This window comes from Mixophyes fleayi, chromosome 10, assembly GCF_038048845.1.
Source record: "Mixophyes fleayi isolate aMixFle1 chromosome 10, aMixFle1.hap1, whole genome shotgun sequence".
Taxonomy (NCBI): Eukaryota; Metazoa; Chordata; class Amphibia; order Anura; family Limnodynastidae; genus Mixophyes; species Mixophyes fleayi.
In genome coordinates, this window is record NC_134411.1 from 39,218,847 (window position 1) to 39,233,847 (window position 15,001).

General features: G+C 42.3%; 1 protein-coding gene across 4 annotated transcripts in view; it reads left to right on the forward strand.

The window, feature by feature from the left end:
- Positions 1–313: 313 nt before the first annotated feature.
- Positions 314–15,001, forward strand: part of SBF2 (SET binding factor 2) — a 244,048-nt gene continuing 229,360 nt past the window's right edge. For all 4 annotated transcript variants that reach the window (XM_075188497.1, XM_075188498.1, XM_075188499.1 and 1 more), the window contains exon 1: positions 314–455. In XM_075188497.1, coding sequence (XP_075044598.1) covers positions 401–455 — 55 coding nt within the window. In that variant the 5' untranslated portion in view covers positions 314–400. The remainder of the gene's footprint in view (positions 456–15,001) is intronic.

The following is a 15,001-nucleotide window of genomic DNA, read 5'->3' on the forward strand; positions in this document are numbered from 1 at the left end:
GCAGTTATAGTCAGTGCAGTGTTACATGATATGCAGTTATAGTCAGTGCAGTGTTACATGATATGCAGTTATAGTCAGTGCAGTGTTACATGATATGCAGTTATAGTCAGTGCAGTGTTACATGATATGCAGTTATAGTCAGTGCAGTGTTACATGATATGCAGTTATAGTCAGTGCAGTGTTATATATTACGGGGAGTTAAGAGTCAGTGCAGAGTTCTGGGCGTGTCGCTGGTTGGTAGACCCCGCCCCCAGTCTGTCTTCTCCCACGCATGCTCACTGGGCTGGAGTGTTCTGCGCTTGCGCAGTAGGCAGTAGGTTTCTGTGCCCCTTAAACATGGCCGAGCTGCTGCGGATAAGATGCTGAGGTTTCCCGTGGGAAAGGAGGATTCCGTGCAGCCATGGCGAGGTTGGCAGACTACTTCATAGTGGTGGGATATGACCATGAGAAGACCGGTATGTGCGGGCGGGGAGTGTACTGTTATGTGTGGGGTTGTGGGGAGAAGAGATGCTGCTGACTGTGACACCCCTGTACCCGTTACATATGGACTCGCCCCTCTGTATCGCTGCCTCGGTTGGCACTCACTATGTGTTCCAGGGAGGGGTGCAGGTTTCTCTGTCCCCCTTATCAGCCACTACCCCGTGTTTTGTAAGTTGGGAATGTCTCCCTCCCCTAAATGTCACATCCTGAGTGACGCAGCGGGGGATGTCCTCTCCCTCTACAATCCTGAGCAAGTCAAATCACAGACATAGGGAATAGCATTTAGTATCATACATTTGGGAGGGGGCATCAGTGAGGATCAGGTTATGCTGCTGATGGGTCGACGCTTACGCAGCGCAAGCCGGCCCATCAGCTCAGCGCGCAAGCGATGTGGGGGTTGGTTTGCGCTGCGTGGACACTGAGCTGGTGGGTCAGCTTGCGCTGCGTGGGCTTCGAGCTGGTGGGTCGGCTTGCGCTGCGTGGGTGCCCAGCTGATGGGTCGGCTTGGGCTGCGTGGGCGCCCAGCTGATGGGTCGGCTTGGGCTGCGTGGGCGCCCAGCTGATGGGTCGGCTTGGGCTGCGTGGGCGCCCAGCTGATGGGTCGGCTTGGGCTGCGCGGGCGCCCAGCTGATGGGTCGGCTTGGGCTGCGCGGGCGCCAAGCCGATGGATCTGCGTGGGTGCCGAGCTGATGGGTCGGCTTGCACTACGTAAGCCCCCTCAACCTCCCCTCTCTACTCTGAGTAGCCACAAATCGTGGGGATGGGGGCACACTTAAGTAAGGCTCCATGACCCTGTCTAATTAAACTCGCCATATTTTTATTATGATCTCTGCCCCATGGTATATGGTTCTGTGTAATGGGACAAGGTGGTTGTGGCCTGTAGATATAATTTATAGTTTAGTTGTCACCCCGATTGTTCTGTGCTCTTAGATAATATGAGTCGGGTTCTGTATGTAGTGATTCTGAAGTAAATAGTTTTATAGACACTGAACGGATACTGCATGTTAGTGATATTTTTAGATACACCAGTAGCACTTGGGACAAAGTTGATTTCCCAATTTAATTTGTACAAAGTACTTAATTTCATATTTGGCCCTGTATCCTGTTAACATCCTTTCTTTACCCTCTCAAGCCCTGGGAAAGTTTTATATTTTTAATTTATAATCTTTCATGCTGACCAGTAGATGACAATCCTGAATGAAGTGCATCTGATATTTATTAAAGGGAAATACATCATAGTTATAATATAAGTTTTATATTCACTTAGTTTTTCTTTAATTGGGCAATAAAACGTACAGCCAAACTTATTATTCTGTCCTATTACAGCTGTTCAGCATTCAGTTTTATGTCCAGAGATGAGCTTCACCTTCTGTCTCTGAATGTCCATCATGAACTATTTTTTTTTTAAATGAACTAACTTATGTGTGTGTGTGTATATATATATATATATATATATATATATATATATATATATATATATATATATATATATATAATGTCACATTATTTCATAGTGGCTTGTAGCAGAATATTGTACTAATATTTTTGTTATGGAATCAGCTTGCTATAACATTTTGGTAACATCCCTATAAATATTATGCCAACAGTTAATATTTAACAGCTTTGACGAAAATATATAATAATATGTGTTCACTTATTGCACTGGTCTTCCGATCTGATTCCTGTGTACTCAATATACAGACTCCACCCACTGGCTTCATGACATCATTTGGTCTGAAAGTTGTCTATACTTCAATGTACAACACAACTAGTGTAAGTCATACAAGTATAGTATGAGTAGAGAGCTAATTTTAATGGAGTTGAGTGGTTAAGGGCTAGTCTTGGTAACACAGATCTAACAGTAATGCTGTGAATTTGAACCTTATTTTTAATTGACTCTACTGTGATTACATAATATTGCATGTATTCCTAGTATAGATACACTGGAATTATCTCATTGTGCACAATACTGTGATCTATTAAGAAATACAGTGAATTCTGCACACATTTTTCATTGGGTTGTCTGACTGTTAAGCTGGGTACACACTATAGTAAATTGCTTCAGATGCAATTTCTGTAACGATTTTGCCAACGACTGAAAGTCCCGATGATCATGCAGATCCATGTGTACACACCTACATGATTTACGGTCATATCTGTGCTCTTCATCTCTCTCTCATAACCATATGCGGAAAAGATGGTGACTCTGTACACTGTACAGATATCTGCTTACACTGCTGGTGGTTAGTGCGTGCACACTGCCACATTTGTCGGACATCGTTGAACGTGACTTTTCGGAAGTTTCTAAAACCAAATCAACAGATGCGATGACCTTTGGTATAATAAAGCATGATGGTGGGAGCGTACACACTAATGCAATATCTGACCTAACAGTCATTTATCGTGTGATCTGCAAGATAATTGCATAGGTGTGTACCCAGCTTTACAAATTCATACTTGTTAGTTTGCATCTTATTAGAAGAGTCTTAAATGTCTTTCCTTCTAACTTATTTACATTTGCTTGTGGATATATTATAAAATAAATATTTAGTATTTAGTAGTAATATGAACAAACAAATGTTTCCTCTTATTTGGGGTTATGATCTTTCACAAGTGAAGTAATATTTTTAAAAGGGTCCTTTTACTGCATACATTCATCCGTAGACCGCTGCCTGTGTTGTCTTCTCTGTCCTGTAAAGGAGAATTCCCCTTTTGCGGAGAAATAGCAGAAGTTTCGGTCAGTACAAAAAATGTTACAAGTGGGAACTTCAGTAAAAAAAAATAAATACATACTTGCATTAGTTATAAATATTATGTGTCAATCTGCACGTGCTGGAGTATTTATTTACCCACCATTGTAGAGATTCTGTATAGTTACGTTGGATAGTACCCTGATCAGACATAACATTAAAACCACTGACAAGTTATTATTATTATCCTTTATTTATTAGGCGCCACAAGAGTTCCGCAGCGCCGTACACAGCACAAACAGTAGGCTAAACAAGGTAACACATCACAAACGGTTAACAAAAAATACCAAAACTTCAGAGACTCCAGGCAGGCTAATGCAGTAAAGACGGAGCAGAAGAGCAGGTATGGAGAACAGAGGGAAGAGGGCCCTGCTCAAATGAGCTTACATCCTAAGGGAGGGTAGACAGAACACAGGCACACAGGGAGCAAGTTGAAGAAGTGGGGAGAGAACAGGGGGCGGGAGGAGAGAGGGGAAGAACAGGTGGAGGAGAGGTTAGGTGGAAGGTTGGTAAGCCTTTAGGAACAGGTAAGTTTTGAGTGCCCTTTTGAAGGAGGACAGATTGGGAGAAAGACGGATGGAGCGAGGGAGGTCGTTCCAGTGAAGGGGGGCAGCACGGGAGAAGTCTTGGATTCTGGAGTGGGAAGAGGTGATCAGAGTGGAGGAGAGGCGACGGTCATTGGCCGAGCGCAGGGAACGGGCAGGGGTGTGAATGGAGAGGAGGTTAGAGATATAGGGAGCAGTGGACTGGGAGAGAGCCTTGTAAGTGACGGTCAGGAGTTTGAAGAGGATTCTGTAAGGAATGGGGAGCCAGTGTAGGGCGAGGCAGAGAGGGGAGGCAGATGAGGAGCGGCGAGAAAGGAAGATGAGTCTTGCAGCCGCATTGAGTATAGAGCGGAGGGGGGCGAGATGGGAATGGGGGAGGCCGGTAAGCAGGAGGTTGCAATAATCAAGGCGGGAGATGATGAGTGCGTGGATGATAGTTTTGGTGGCATCCTGGGAGAGGAAGGGCCGGATGCGGGCAATGTTGCGTAGCTGGTAGCGACAGGCTTGGGTGAGGGATTGGATGTGGGGGGCGAAGGAGAGAGAGGAGTCGAGGGTAACGCCCAGGCAGCGGAGTTGGGTGACAGAGGAGATGATGGTATTGTTAACAGTAATAGAGAGGATGTGGTGGGCGGGGAGTCTAGGGGGAGGAAAGACAATCAGTTCAGTTTTGGAGATGTTAATTTTGAGAAAGCGCGATGACATCCAGGAGGAAATGGCAGAGAGGCAGTCAGATACACGAGAGAGGAGGGAGGAGGAGAGATCAGGCGAGGAGATGTAGAGTTGGATGTCGTCAGCGTAAAGGTGATACTGAAGACCGAATGAGGAGATGTTTTGAGATATTTTGAGGATTGTCAGTTCTTGACAAGTTAAGTTATCTTGTTTAAATGGCACCTGTCCAGGGCAGGGATATATTAAGTGGTAAGTGAACAGTCAGTTCTTGAAGTTGATATGTTGAATGCAGGAAAAATGGGCAACTGTATGGATCTGAGTGACTTTGACAATAATGTACCCTATACTGTAAATTATTATACTAAAAATTAAACATATGCCTTAATGTGGTCACAGAACTTATGGGTGACTTTTAATTTACAGTAGGGCATATATTATACCAAGCTAGGACTATACCCTGCCAGCTGGCAAAGCATGCTGGGGCTTGTAGTTTCACAACACCTGGAGAGCTACAATTCATCCAGGCCTGCATTATACCACATCTATGTGTGCTACTTGGTGACTAATATCCTTCTAATAGAGGCTTTCAGTGACAGATTAAATGTAGTTGTAAAAACACATCTATCATCATCAGCTATTTATATAGCAGCATTAATTCTGCAGCGCTGTACAGAGGACTCGCTCACATCAGTCCCTGCACCATTGGAGCTTACAGTCTAAATTCCCTAACATACATACATACACACACACACACAGACAGAGAGAGAGACTAGGGTCAATTTGATAGCAATCAATTAACCTATCAGTATGTTTTTGGAGTGTGAGAGGAAACCGGAGCACCCAGAGGAAACCCACACAAACACGGGGAGAACATACAAACTCCACACAGATAAGGTCATGACCCCAGCGCTGTGAGACAGAAGTGCTAACCACTGAGCCACCACGCTATTTTATTTTTCTTTAAGGAAATGTGTTTATTAGTGAATTTGTGAAAGGTATATTCTCAGAATAGCAAAACATTGTCTATTTTGAGGATTTACAGCACATCTGAGGGACGTACACCAAAACTGCTCCACCCGCTGCCTATTCTGACAGTCGCTACTCTGTCCCTGAGCCAGTTGGTTGTCACTGTACCGTGCCCATAGAGAGGACGCCTGCTAGCTGTGAAATCTTTCACCCTTATTTCAAGAAGACCTTTTCAAGATAAAATGTACATGTAACAATATGACAACCAAATATAGCCATTAACTATTGTATAGGACAGTGTTGGCTAACCTGGGACACTCCAGGTGTTGTGAAACTACAAGTCCCAGCATACCTTCCTAGCAATAAGCTGCTATATATTGGCAAAGCATGCTGGGACTTGCAGTTTCACAACACCTGGAGTGTCACAGATTAGCCAACACTGGTATAGGACAACAATGGGAGAGAGAAATAGGTAATTTTTTTAATTTGGAGAAAGGGGACGGGGGTGTGTGAAAGGGAAAGGATGGCTTATTAGGTTTCTGTGTTGTCAGAGAGGCTGCTAAACAGTAAATCCGACTCCTGAGCATTTCTGAAATTGCATCAAATGAAAATACTGTAACGCTAACAATGCAAATATTGGTCACCAACCATTGTCACAGAAAGAAGTGTATATCTCTTATATGGAGTTATTTTCTCTATAAAGTAATTGCATTTTGTTTTTATCTACGTTTTGAGTTTTGTTATTTCTTCCAAGTTTTGTTTCCCTAAAGCATTCCCCGTCCTTTACCTGTGTTACATAATCCTGCCCAAACCCAGGTGAGTCAGTCAGTGTCTGCGATATGTTCATTGACTTCTGCTCTTAGAAATTGGATCTCTTGTATAGAAGGATTTTCATATGGAAATAAATCCCAGTAGGCAGCTGAAATGCGGAGTTTTCTATTCATTCAATATAGATCTGTTTATGATGCTCTTCTTAGGGAAAAATTTGCGGATCCTATTGGCTGATTAGGTGTTTGCAGCAGCTATCTAGCCAATCACATGTCATAAGTGTTTGGTGTATTTCAGTCAGGCTGTGTGAGATGGTTCAGAAAAATGTCCATTCCTGACTGCTGTATATGTGAATGTGTGTGAGAGATTACCAGTTATACAACGGTTCTGGGTAGAGATCTGTGTAAGGTCGACCCGTCACTTACACACAGGGAAGTTGGATAATTTATAGGCTGAATCAACATTGATGAGGATGCAGGCCATCGATTTAGTGGCGTTCAGAAGCCTTGTGTCTGTGCAGTACCTCTGGCTCCTAGTGAATCGAAGTCCTAAGAAATGGATCAGCCCGCAAATGTTATCAGTGACCGGGGGCCCAATTTGTCGTTCTTACAGAGTAATAACCTATACGGGAGATCTGTGTCTCTTCAGCGTTTTCATGTCCTCTTCGGATTAGCGGTGATAGTCCATGAGCTGCTAGTACAATGTGTCCACGTTTGTAAATCAGAGAAGGAAGTTGTGGTTACATGTGATCGTGCCGAGTGATGGATTTGGGGCCCCCCTGGGAACACAAGCACTTGATTTGCATTATGAGAGGGCCCCCGTTTCCCATGTTCTGTGCTCCGCATCATGGAATGCAGCTGGTATTTCGGCAAGTGCACAGATGTTTGTGTGTATCACACGAGGACATGGGAACGACAGCGTCTAAGAAGTGGAATTTACACCAGAGCGGGGCAGCTGTTTGTTATTTGAAAGCAATAGTTCATATTGTGTGTCCATCTTAATCACGTCTTGCACTGTGATGTTCACTATTGTGAGTCACCTTTTATCTTCCATTCAGTAAATCACAATCCTACCTTCAGTTTTAAGCATAAAGTAATGTCCATTCATATTGCAAAAATAAAATAGTGTTTTGTCTTATGGACATGGAATCTCTGTATGTCTTCTAGAGCCCAGTTCTTACCTGGTGATATCTCTCTTGCTGCATTCACTTTCTAGGTCTGTGGCGTACTCTATGAGCTATAGACAATGCTAATTAATAACAATACAGCCATGTATTGTTTGCAGCACGGTTAAAAAGTCAATGAGATTGAGGAATAGAAATATAACAATTGTAGATCTACCCTGTATGTTTTAAGCACTTTTGTGCAAATTTGTTTGCTTATAAGATGGATAATTAATTGTAATTTCTTTGTGTATAATTTTCATTGCACAAATTACAAAGTTAATCCATATTCAAATTTCAAGGATGAGTTAAATTGCTCTAAATTTAGCAATTGCATTGCATCTTAATTAGTCTTGCTGTATTGTTTGGGTAAATGTATCTGCACAAAATAGTACAGGTTACTTGCTTGCGCTGACTGTGCACTTTGTAGGGAATGGCTGTATGGTTACAATGAGTATAGTATGGCTGACTGTAATATATAGTATATACCTCTATCCAGAGAATTGGCATTTATGGTTACAGATTCCTTATCTTCAGTTAGACGCAATGAACGTTGTTGTAAAATAAATACCACGCTTTTTTGGCAAAGTATTTTTGTGTTACTACATGTGGTATTTTGTCATAATCACTTAATGCTGCATCAGAGAGATCATATGGACAATGGACTTGTAAAGTCAACTGACTTTGGGTCTTGAAGAAATGAGTCAACTAATAAGTACGTTTTAATATCAAGTCCCTAATAACGTAACACAGTACATTAGGAAACACATTCCTTTATTAAACAGCAAGTAAAGCAACTATTTAATACAAGTTAACCCGTGCATGATACTCATGCATTCTAGTCAAATCAAGCTACTTAAGGTGTTAAAAAGGTTCTTGTCATGCATTTGGGGCTAGGCCAGGCCTCCTCAGGGGAAGAGCGTTACTTCCCGACGCAAGCGCCCTTTTTTAACGTGGTTTTGTCCACATGTCACCACCTCATCATTTTTCTCCATCACCTCATCTTTCATCTTTATCGCCACATCTATCCAGATGTCTATCCAGACACAGGGATCTCTCTCAGCGGTCCTGAGTATCACACTCCTCTCACTCTGTCACCCCTGGCAACCACCAACCACTCCCCACTGTCACCCCTGGCAACCACCAACCATTCCCCACTGTCACCCCCGGCAACCACCAACCACTCCCCACTGTCACTTCTCCTTCAAGAAATATATATATATATTTTTAAAATCTTTATAAACACTTTTAACAATTAACAAATTAAATTAACAAATTAAAAACATCTTAGTATACCAAATTTCAGCCCTTTCTGAGTTTTTTTTCACACACACTAAGCATTTAGTAGGTCAGTGTATAACTCCGCCCAGCAGGTGGCGCTGCAGCTTGTTTTTTTTTTTCACACACAGACTAACACACGCCACTAGGCTTTTATATTATAGATTAAAAGATCTCTATCTCTATCTCTCTCCGAGCTGGATAATATACATGAAATAAATGTCGTGTTTATACTTAACTAGACATGTCCATCAGGAGGGAGGGACTTCTGTAACAGAGCAGACAGACTGACAGTGTGGCAGACTTCCTTTGAAACAATGGATTGGTGGATTCATACACAGGGCCAGATCTATTGATATCGCAGCAACCTAAAGACCACAGTCTCAGCATTTTTAACCTATACGAGATTCCTACAAGATGCTGTTTTAGAGATGTGAGAGGAGCTTTAGTTTGCAAGGGGGTTGCATATGTACCTTGGGTGCAGGAAGGGTCCATTGACTTGTGGGCTCCCTGCACTCAGATTGACACCGTGGCGGATCCATGCCGAATTGTTAGCAGAACATTTTGCTCTTAAAATCCCTCTCGCTGTTGGGAAACTAGAATCTACATTCCTGCCAATCACTGGGATTTTGAGTGACAGGTGGTCTGGGTCATGTGACTAGAAGTGGGAGGGGCTTGGATTCCCTGCTTAACCTGCAGCAGCGAGAAACTGTTCCAGATTGATATGGGGCCTTTGTGCACAGGAGCTAACACTTTTACTTTTTAGCAGAGCTGCAGTGGGATATCCTCGTTACACTGAACAAAGTATTTCTAAGATTCAAGTTTGATATTTACAGTCTTCACGATGGCTGACTTTTCTGGTCCGCGTTTGCTACTACCAGTTTTAGATGCCTGCAGGATGTTTGAATGATAATTTTGGGCTCCCTTTGTAACTATGCTGACAGATTAATTGCGTTAATGCCAGGGTGGACCCGATAAAATCTTTCTTCGAAACTTTAGTACGTGATCTGTGGCTAAATTACATTGTTATCCCTCTATACTGGATTGTATCTCTTTCCTCTAGTGACACATCCGTTGCTGCTAGGCCACGCCCCAGGCTCAGTAAGATTAACAGGAGACCTGGGGGTGAGGGGAATAACTATATTAATACAATCCTTCATTGATAAAACAAAGGAAATTTTATTTTACAGCATCTGAGGGCCTTGTCTAGCTGGCTGTTAGTTTAGTTTTTAACAAACTTTTGTAATGAATGTATTGTTCCTCTCCTATTGCTGTATAAATTGGTTCCTCTTTATGCTACCAGAATATCTGTGTGCTCCTAATATATTACCTTACTTATGAAGACAGAAAACACTCTTTGATATTGTGGGTTATCTATTTGATCAGAATTTGTGAAACATAAGAGAGCCTGGTTCCATATATGTAAATAGCTGTAATTCTTGTGTCCCGGGAAGTGCAATAGGTTTTATATTAGCATAATGAGGGCTGTGCATTCATATGTATGATGGTCTTAGCTCTGCTGAGTGGCATTTAGACCACAATAAAGAGCAGTCTGTTCAGCAGCTGCCCACTCCCTGCATTCTCCAGCAGAGTTGTGACCGCCAGACGCCGGCGTAATCCTTTTGTTCGGTAGAACGTACTGATTTTATGCCGCACACTGCATTGCTCACTTACGTCTGTGTGTTGTGGTGTCCGCGCTGTGTGCAGCCTAATAGATCAGACAACACAAGGACACAATGGCTTCTAGCTGTCCTGGCCTTCGTGCATGGTCTATACAGGATTTCCTGGAGGAGAATGGAATCATTTCCGCTGCAATTCAGGAGAAATTGGACGTTTAGAACAATAGCAACGTTCTCTCCCCTCTGTCATGAAGGCACTTGTGTACTTCAGCCTAAATACTGATTGGGTGCAATTCACTTGTCCACGGCCTCCTCCCTCCACGTTTGATCAAAGCTCTGTCTTTACATTGAGACTATCGTGTGGTTGGTTACTATGGGATACAGTACATTTGGTCTATTTTTACCATGTGCACATAATGTTTCTGGAAGCCCCAACCACCAGCTATCTGGAACACAGTAACGTCTCGTATATCAGGACTCTGTAATGGGGTCCATTCTTCATAAAATTATATTTCTGCCTTAGGAAATTTAAGTTCACTTAATTTTGGTGACAAAATCCCATTCGGTGTTTCAGATCTATGTCGTTGGTGATATTATGTGGGTGCATTGGGAAGGGCCCTCTGTGCTCGGCTGAGCATACCAGGTCATTCCTTTATTCCCCCACCCCTGTGTGCAGAAGAAGGGGGGGGGGTGCTAACAGAGCAGATCCCTCCTATTACACAGGTATGGGATGCATTGTTAGAGGCATTTCCAAAATGATAAAAAGGCATTTAAAATGAACTATTAATGTTTTATGCTGTTCTACTCAAGCTGTTGGATATAGAACTCAGAAGTATGAAGAGATGTGAGTGAGTTCTCTGTCCAGCGCTGTGGAATTAGTGGCGCTATATAAATAAATGGTGGTGGTAATAATAATTAATAATATTGATACAATAAATCCCTTATAACTCTATTGGCCAGTCGTTGACCATTGTCCCGTTGGTTGAATCCATGTATTCACCTGCTGTGTTCCCCTCGTATGTTCTGTCTGAGCTGTATATACTGCATTGGCTGTTTTAAAATAGGAATCATTGATCCCTGCAATAATCCGAGCACATTGAGCATTATTTGCCAAAATTGTTCCAAGGTGCAGATCTAACCCAATTCCACCGCAGCCAGTAATCTTTAATTTGTCCAGAGCAAGTTAGACAATGAAAGCAGTTTGCGAAGTATCTCTCACGGATACTGTTCTGCATGCTCAATGAACCAGGAATGTACTGAATGGGCCAAAAATAGGACAGACCACAAGTTCGTTAATGCGGTGATCCAGAAACCCATTATCCAGACAAGAAAAAAGTAAATTATCACCGCTATTCAGTGATTTTTTGTTTTGGATACAGTTGTGATTACCAGTTGTTACTAATAAATAATTTGAATGAGGTGAGGGGGGGGGGGGGGGGGGCTTTGGGGGCAAAACTCGGGGCAGGGTATGAAGTAATCTTAAACGTTTTAGTACTGCATATTAAGGCTTCAAATTATAGAATTATCATCCATCATCTGGAATGTCCCAAAGATTGCAGATAATAGATCCCACACGTGTAAGTGTCCATGTGTACAGACAGTGTTCACTACGTGGGATCTGCAGTGAGTACAGTAAAGTTTACTCAGCAATCTCTAGTATAACCTCTAAAATAACGCACTTTAAAATAAGCTGTGTGACAGAGAGGACCCGTAAGACCTCTGTAAAAATGACCATCAGTAGAGGCACCCTCTATATGCCTCATTTTAAATGAGTATAACTAGTAAATATTTTCTTTGAAATCAATATGCAAGAGCTTGTTGAAGTGCTCTTAGAAAGTACTATGTAATGATCACTAGTAAATAATTGTCCACAAAGATATGTTGTAACCTGGAACGCGTGAAGCGTTTATCCCTCGGGAGTTTCTCACTCTGTAGAATGAAGCTAGATCATAGCTCCACCCAAAACGAAACATTTTGGTTATTTTGGAGTTTAATGAGTTCATATTTAAAAGTGAAATTGCTCTTACTGATTTGCTGTTCACCAGAGCTCCAGTATCGATCACCACACTTGTCTCTCCTCTTATTGGTGTATCACACAGGCCGTGCGGGTGAGTCTCCTATTCATGGGAATTAAAGAATTCATGGGGAAGGGTTATACAAGTGGTGCGAGGAGTCTGATGTAGAAACGTTACTCATCAGGGACATCAAGGAGAATGAGAATGCAGTCACTTCAGCTGCTGAAACATCACTGGCCCCACCCCTATATATGAATTGTATGAATCCACCAATCCGCAACGTGCATATCTGTCTCCCTGCTTAGGTAGAGAAGCCCCTCCCTCTTAACATGGGAGCCTGCTGCTAGGGATTAACACAGATGATGGATAGATTTAGTTACATGTAAGCATGGCAGTCATTTCATGTGTAATAATGTGAAATAGTGACTTTAGTTGCTCATTAAGGAATTAAGTAGTATGTAAAGGGGCAAAAAGGTAAGACTAAGTTACTGTACAATAGATATAGTATTGGGGCACAGTGATGGGCATTGCTGCCTCACAGCACTGAGGTCATGAGTTTGATTCCCGTCCAAGGTCTTATCCGTCTGCAGTTTGTATGTTCTCTCTGTGTTTTGTGTGGGTTTCCTCCGGGTGCTCCAGTTTGCTCTCGCAGTCCAAAAACATACTAGTAGGACTGACTTATGACAAAAATGGATCCTAGTGTGTGTGTGTCAAGAAGACTTTAGATTATAAGATCCAGTGGTTCAATGTGTATGACTATTTAGCCTTTGTACATTGCTGTGTAATATATGATTACCCCCCCCCCCCCTCTCCCGGGATATCTGAGATAGTCCAATAAAACCAGCAGTAAATGAGCGACCAATGGGCCATGAAAGTGTGTTCCTGCGTGGTGTTCAATGCGCTGCAACGACAAATTAGTTTGAACGTTGTAATTAGTGGCGTTTGGTTTCTTTCACCACATGCAAGGTTGGGGAATCAAAACTTAATATACAATTAATGGGCTAAGGACAACAAAGCCTTTTAATATTTTCAGAAACAATGTTTTAAAATTGCTAAAACAATAGTGGCTCGTTAAGGATCTGTTTAAGAACCGGCCGTTCATACATATATGGCTGTACACAGCGGAAGCCGCTTTCTTGCCCCTGAGACTTCGCTCGATGTCTCCATGATAAACACTCACAACTGGTTCATTCGCTCCCATTGACCAATACACTCCATATCCTCTCTGTCACCGCTCTGTTTCCCAAAGACATAACCTCTGGCCACGCTCCCAAACCCACATCCTCCGCTCTTGCACTTGGGGGTCCCTGTGGGGCCCGTTCACACCCAGATTTTTTTTTTTTTCCACATTACATTTTTCCATCCTCTAATTCCATTTCCTCCAGCACCCATCAGACAGGATGCCTGGTGCCCCCTCACCATGGGTTCATCCCATCTACAAGCGGGGTTAATCTGCTATGTGTTCACTCGTGATTACATTCTCTGATTACAATTAGATATTACATTTTTGGACCATCTCTTATGTTTGTTTTTTTCCAAAACATCTATATTTATGATTTGCAGTGTGAATAATCTGTGGGTTCAAGTTAATACACACAATTTATTACACAATACTGTAGTATAAAGTTATCCTGTGCACTTGCACGATTGTAGTTCCCTTCAGCACTTATGGTGAACAGAATTCTACAACATTGTTTCAACAAAGTATCAATATCAGTCTAACAGTAGATCTGGCTCTCTGCCAAGATCTATAGTACATTGGTGGAAACTTGTGTGGCCAGCACTAGAAACATCTTTAATAGACATTTAGTTATTTATTTTTTCTACCAGAAGACTGCAAAAATGTAATATTTTAAAACATTAAAAAATTAATAATTTGCAAATCTTTTTATCTGTTGTATATCTAGGATTGGTGGAGTTTTCTTTGCTCATATATTTGTTTTGTTATTGCCTGTGTGATGATACAACTGCAGAACAACCAATTAAGATTCACCTCCACTAACTCTGCAACCTCCAAACCACATTTTTGCTTTTGTTTAAGCATTTTTTCACTTTCTGGTGACTTTAATGTATTGGTTTGCACACGGCTTCCTGCACTTTGCTATTTTTCAATTCCTACCTTCCTTCCATGCTTTTTAACCTTGTCTTTAGATCATCAGCTGGATGTGTGTACTTATATTTCCCCGGTGTATGGCACAAAGCTGAGAACCCGGTAATACTGTGCTGTACCCCATGGCGATGGAAATAAGCAACGCTGGCTGCTCATGAGCACAAAGGACGCCAGAGAGAGAAAACCATGTATTCTGTACAAGTTTCAGCAGGACATGTACACATCAATAAACAGAAGGCTTTCAGGTTTATTTTCTGGTATTATGCAATGTGTCTGATCCCTTAGCGTTCTCTTTAGTCTCTTGTGTTAATATACATGCTATTTACTATCTGCTTCCCTCGTTATCGCCTCTGCTCCTTCGCTGCAGATCATGTGACCCTGCAGACAGATCTATATTACCCGGTATACACTCTTCAGTGAGTGACCTGCTGTCTACTGACGCCCTATGTCACCCTATTTTCCGACAGTCATGTGATCAGGGATTTCTGCACATCAGATGTCTGTGATCTGCAGAATATATTGATGCTGCATAAATACTGGAGGATCATAAAAGCATTGTCTGCTTTTGAACAACCCCCCTCCCCCTTAATATAGTCTGTCCCCTTCATGTAGCAAGTAGAGGGGTGCCTGCTAAGCTCC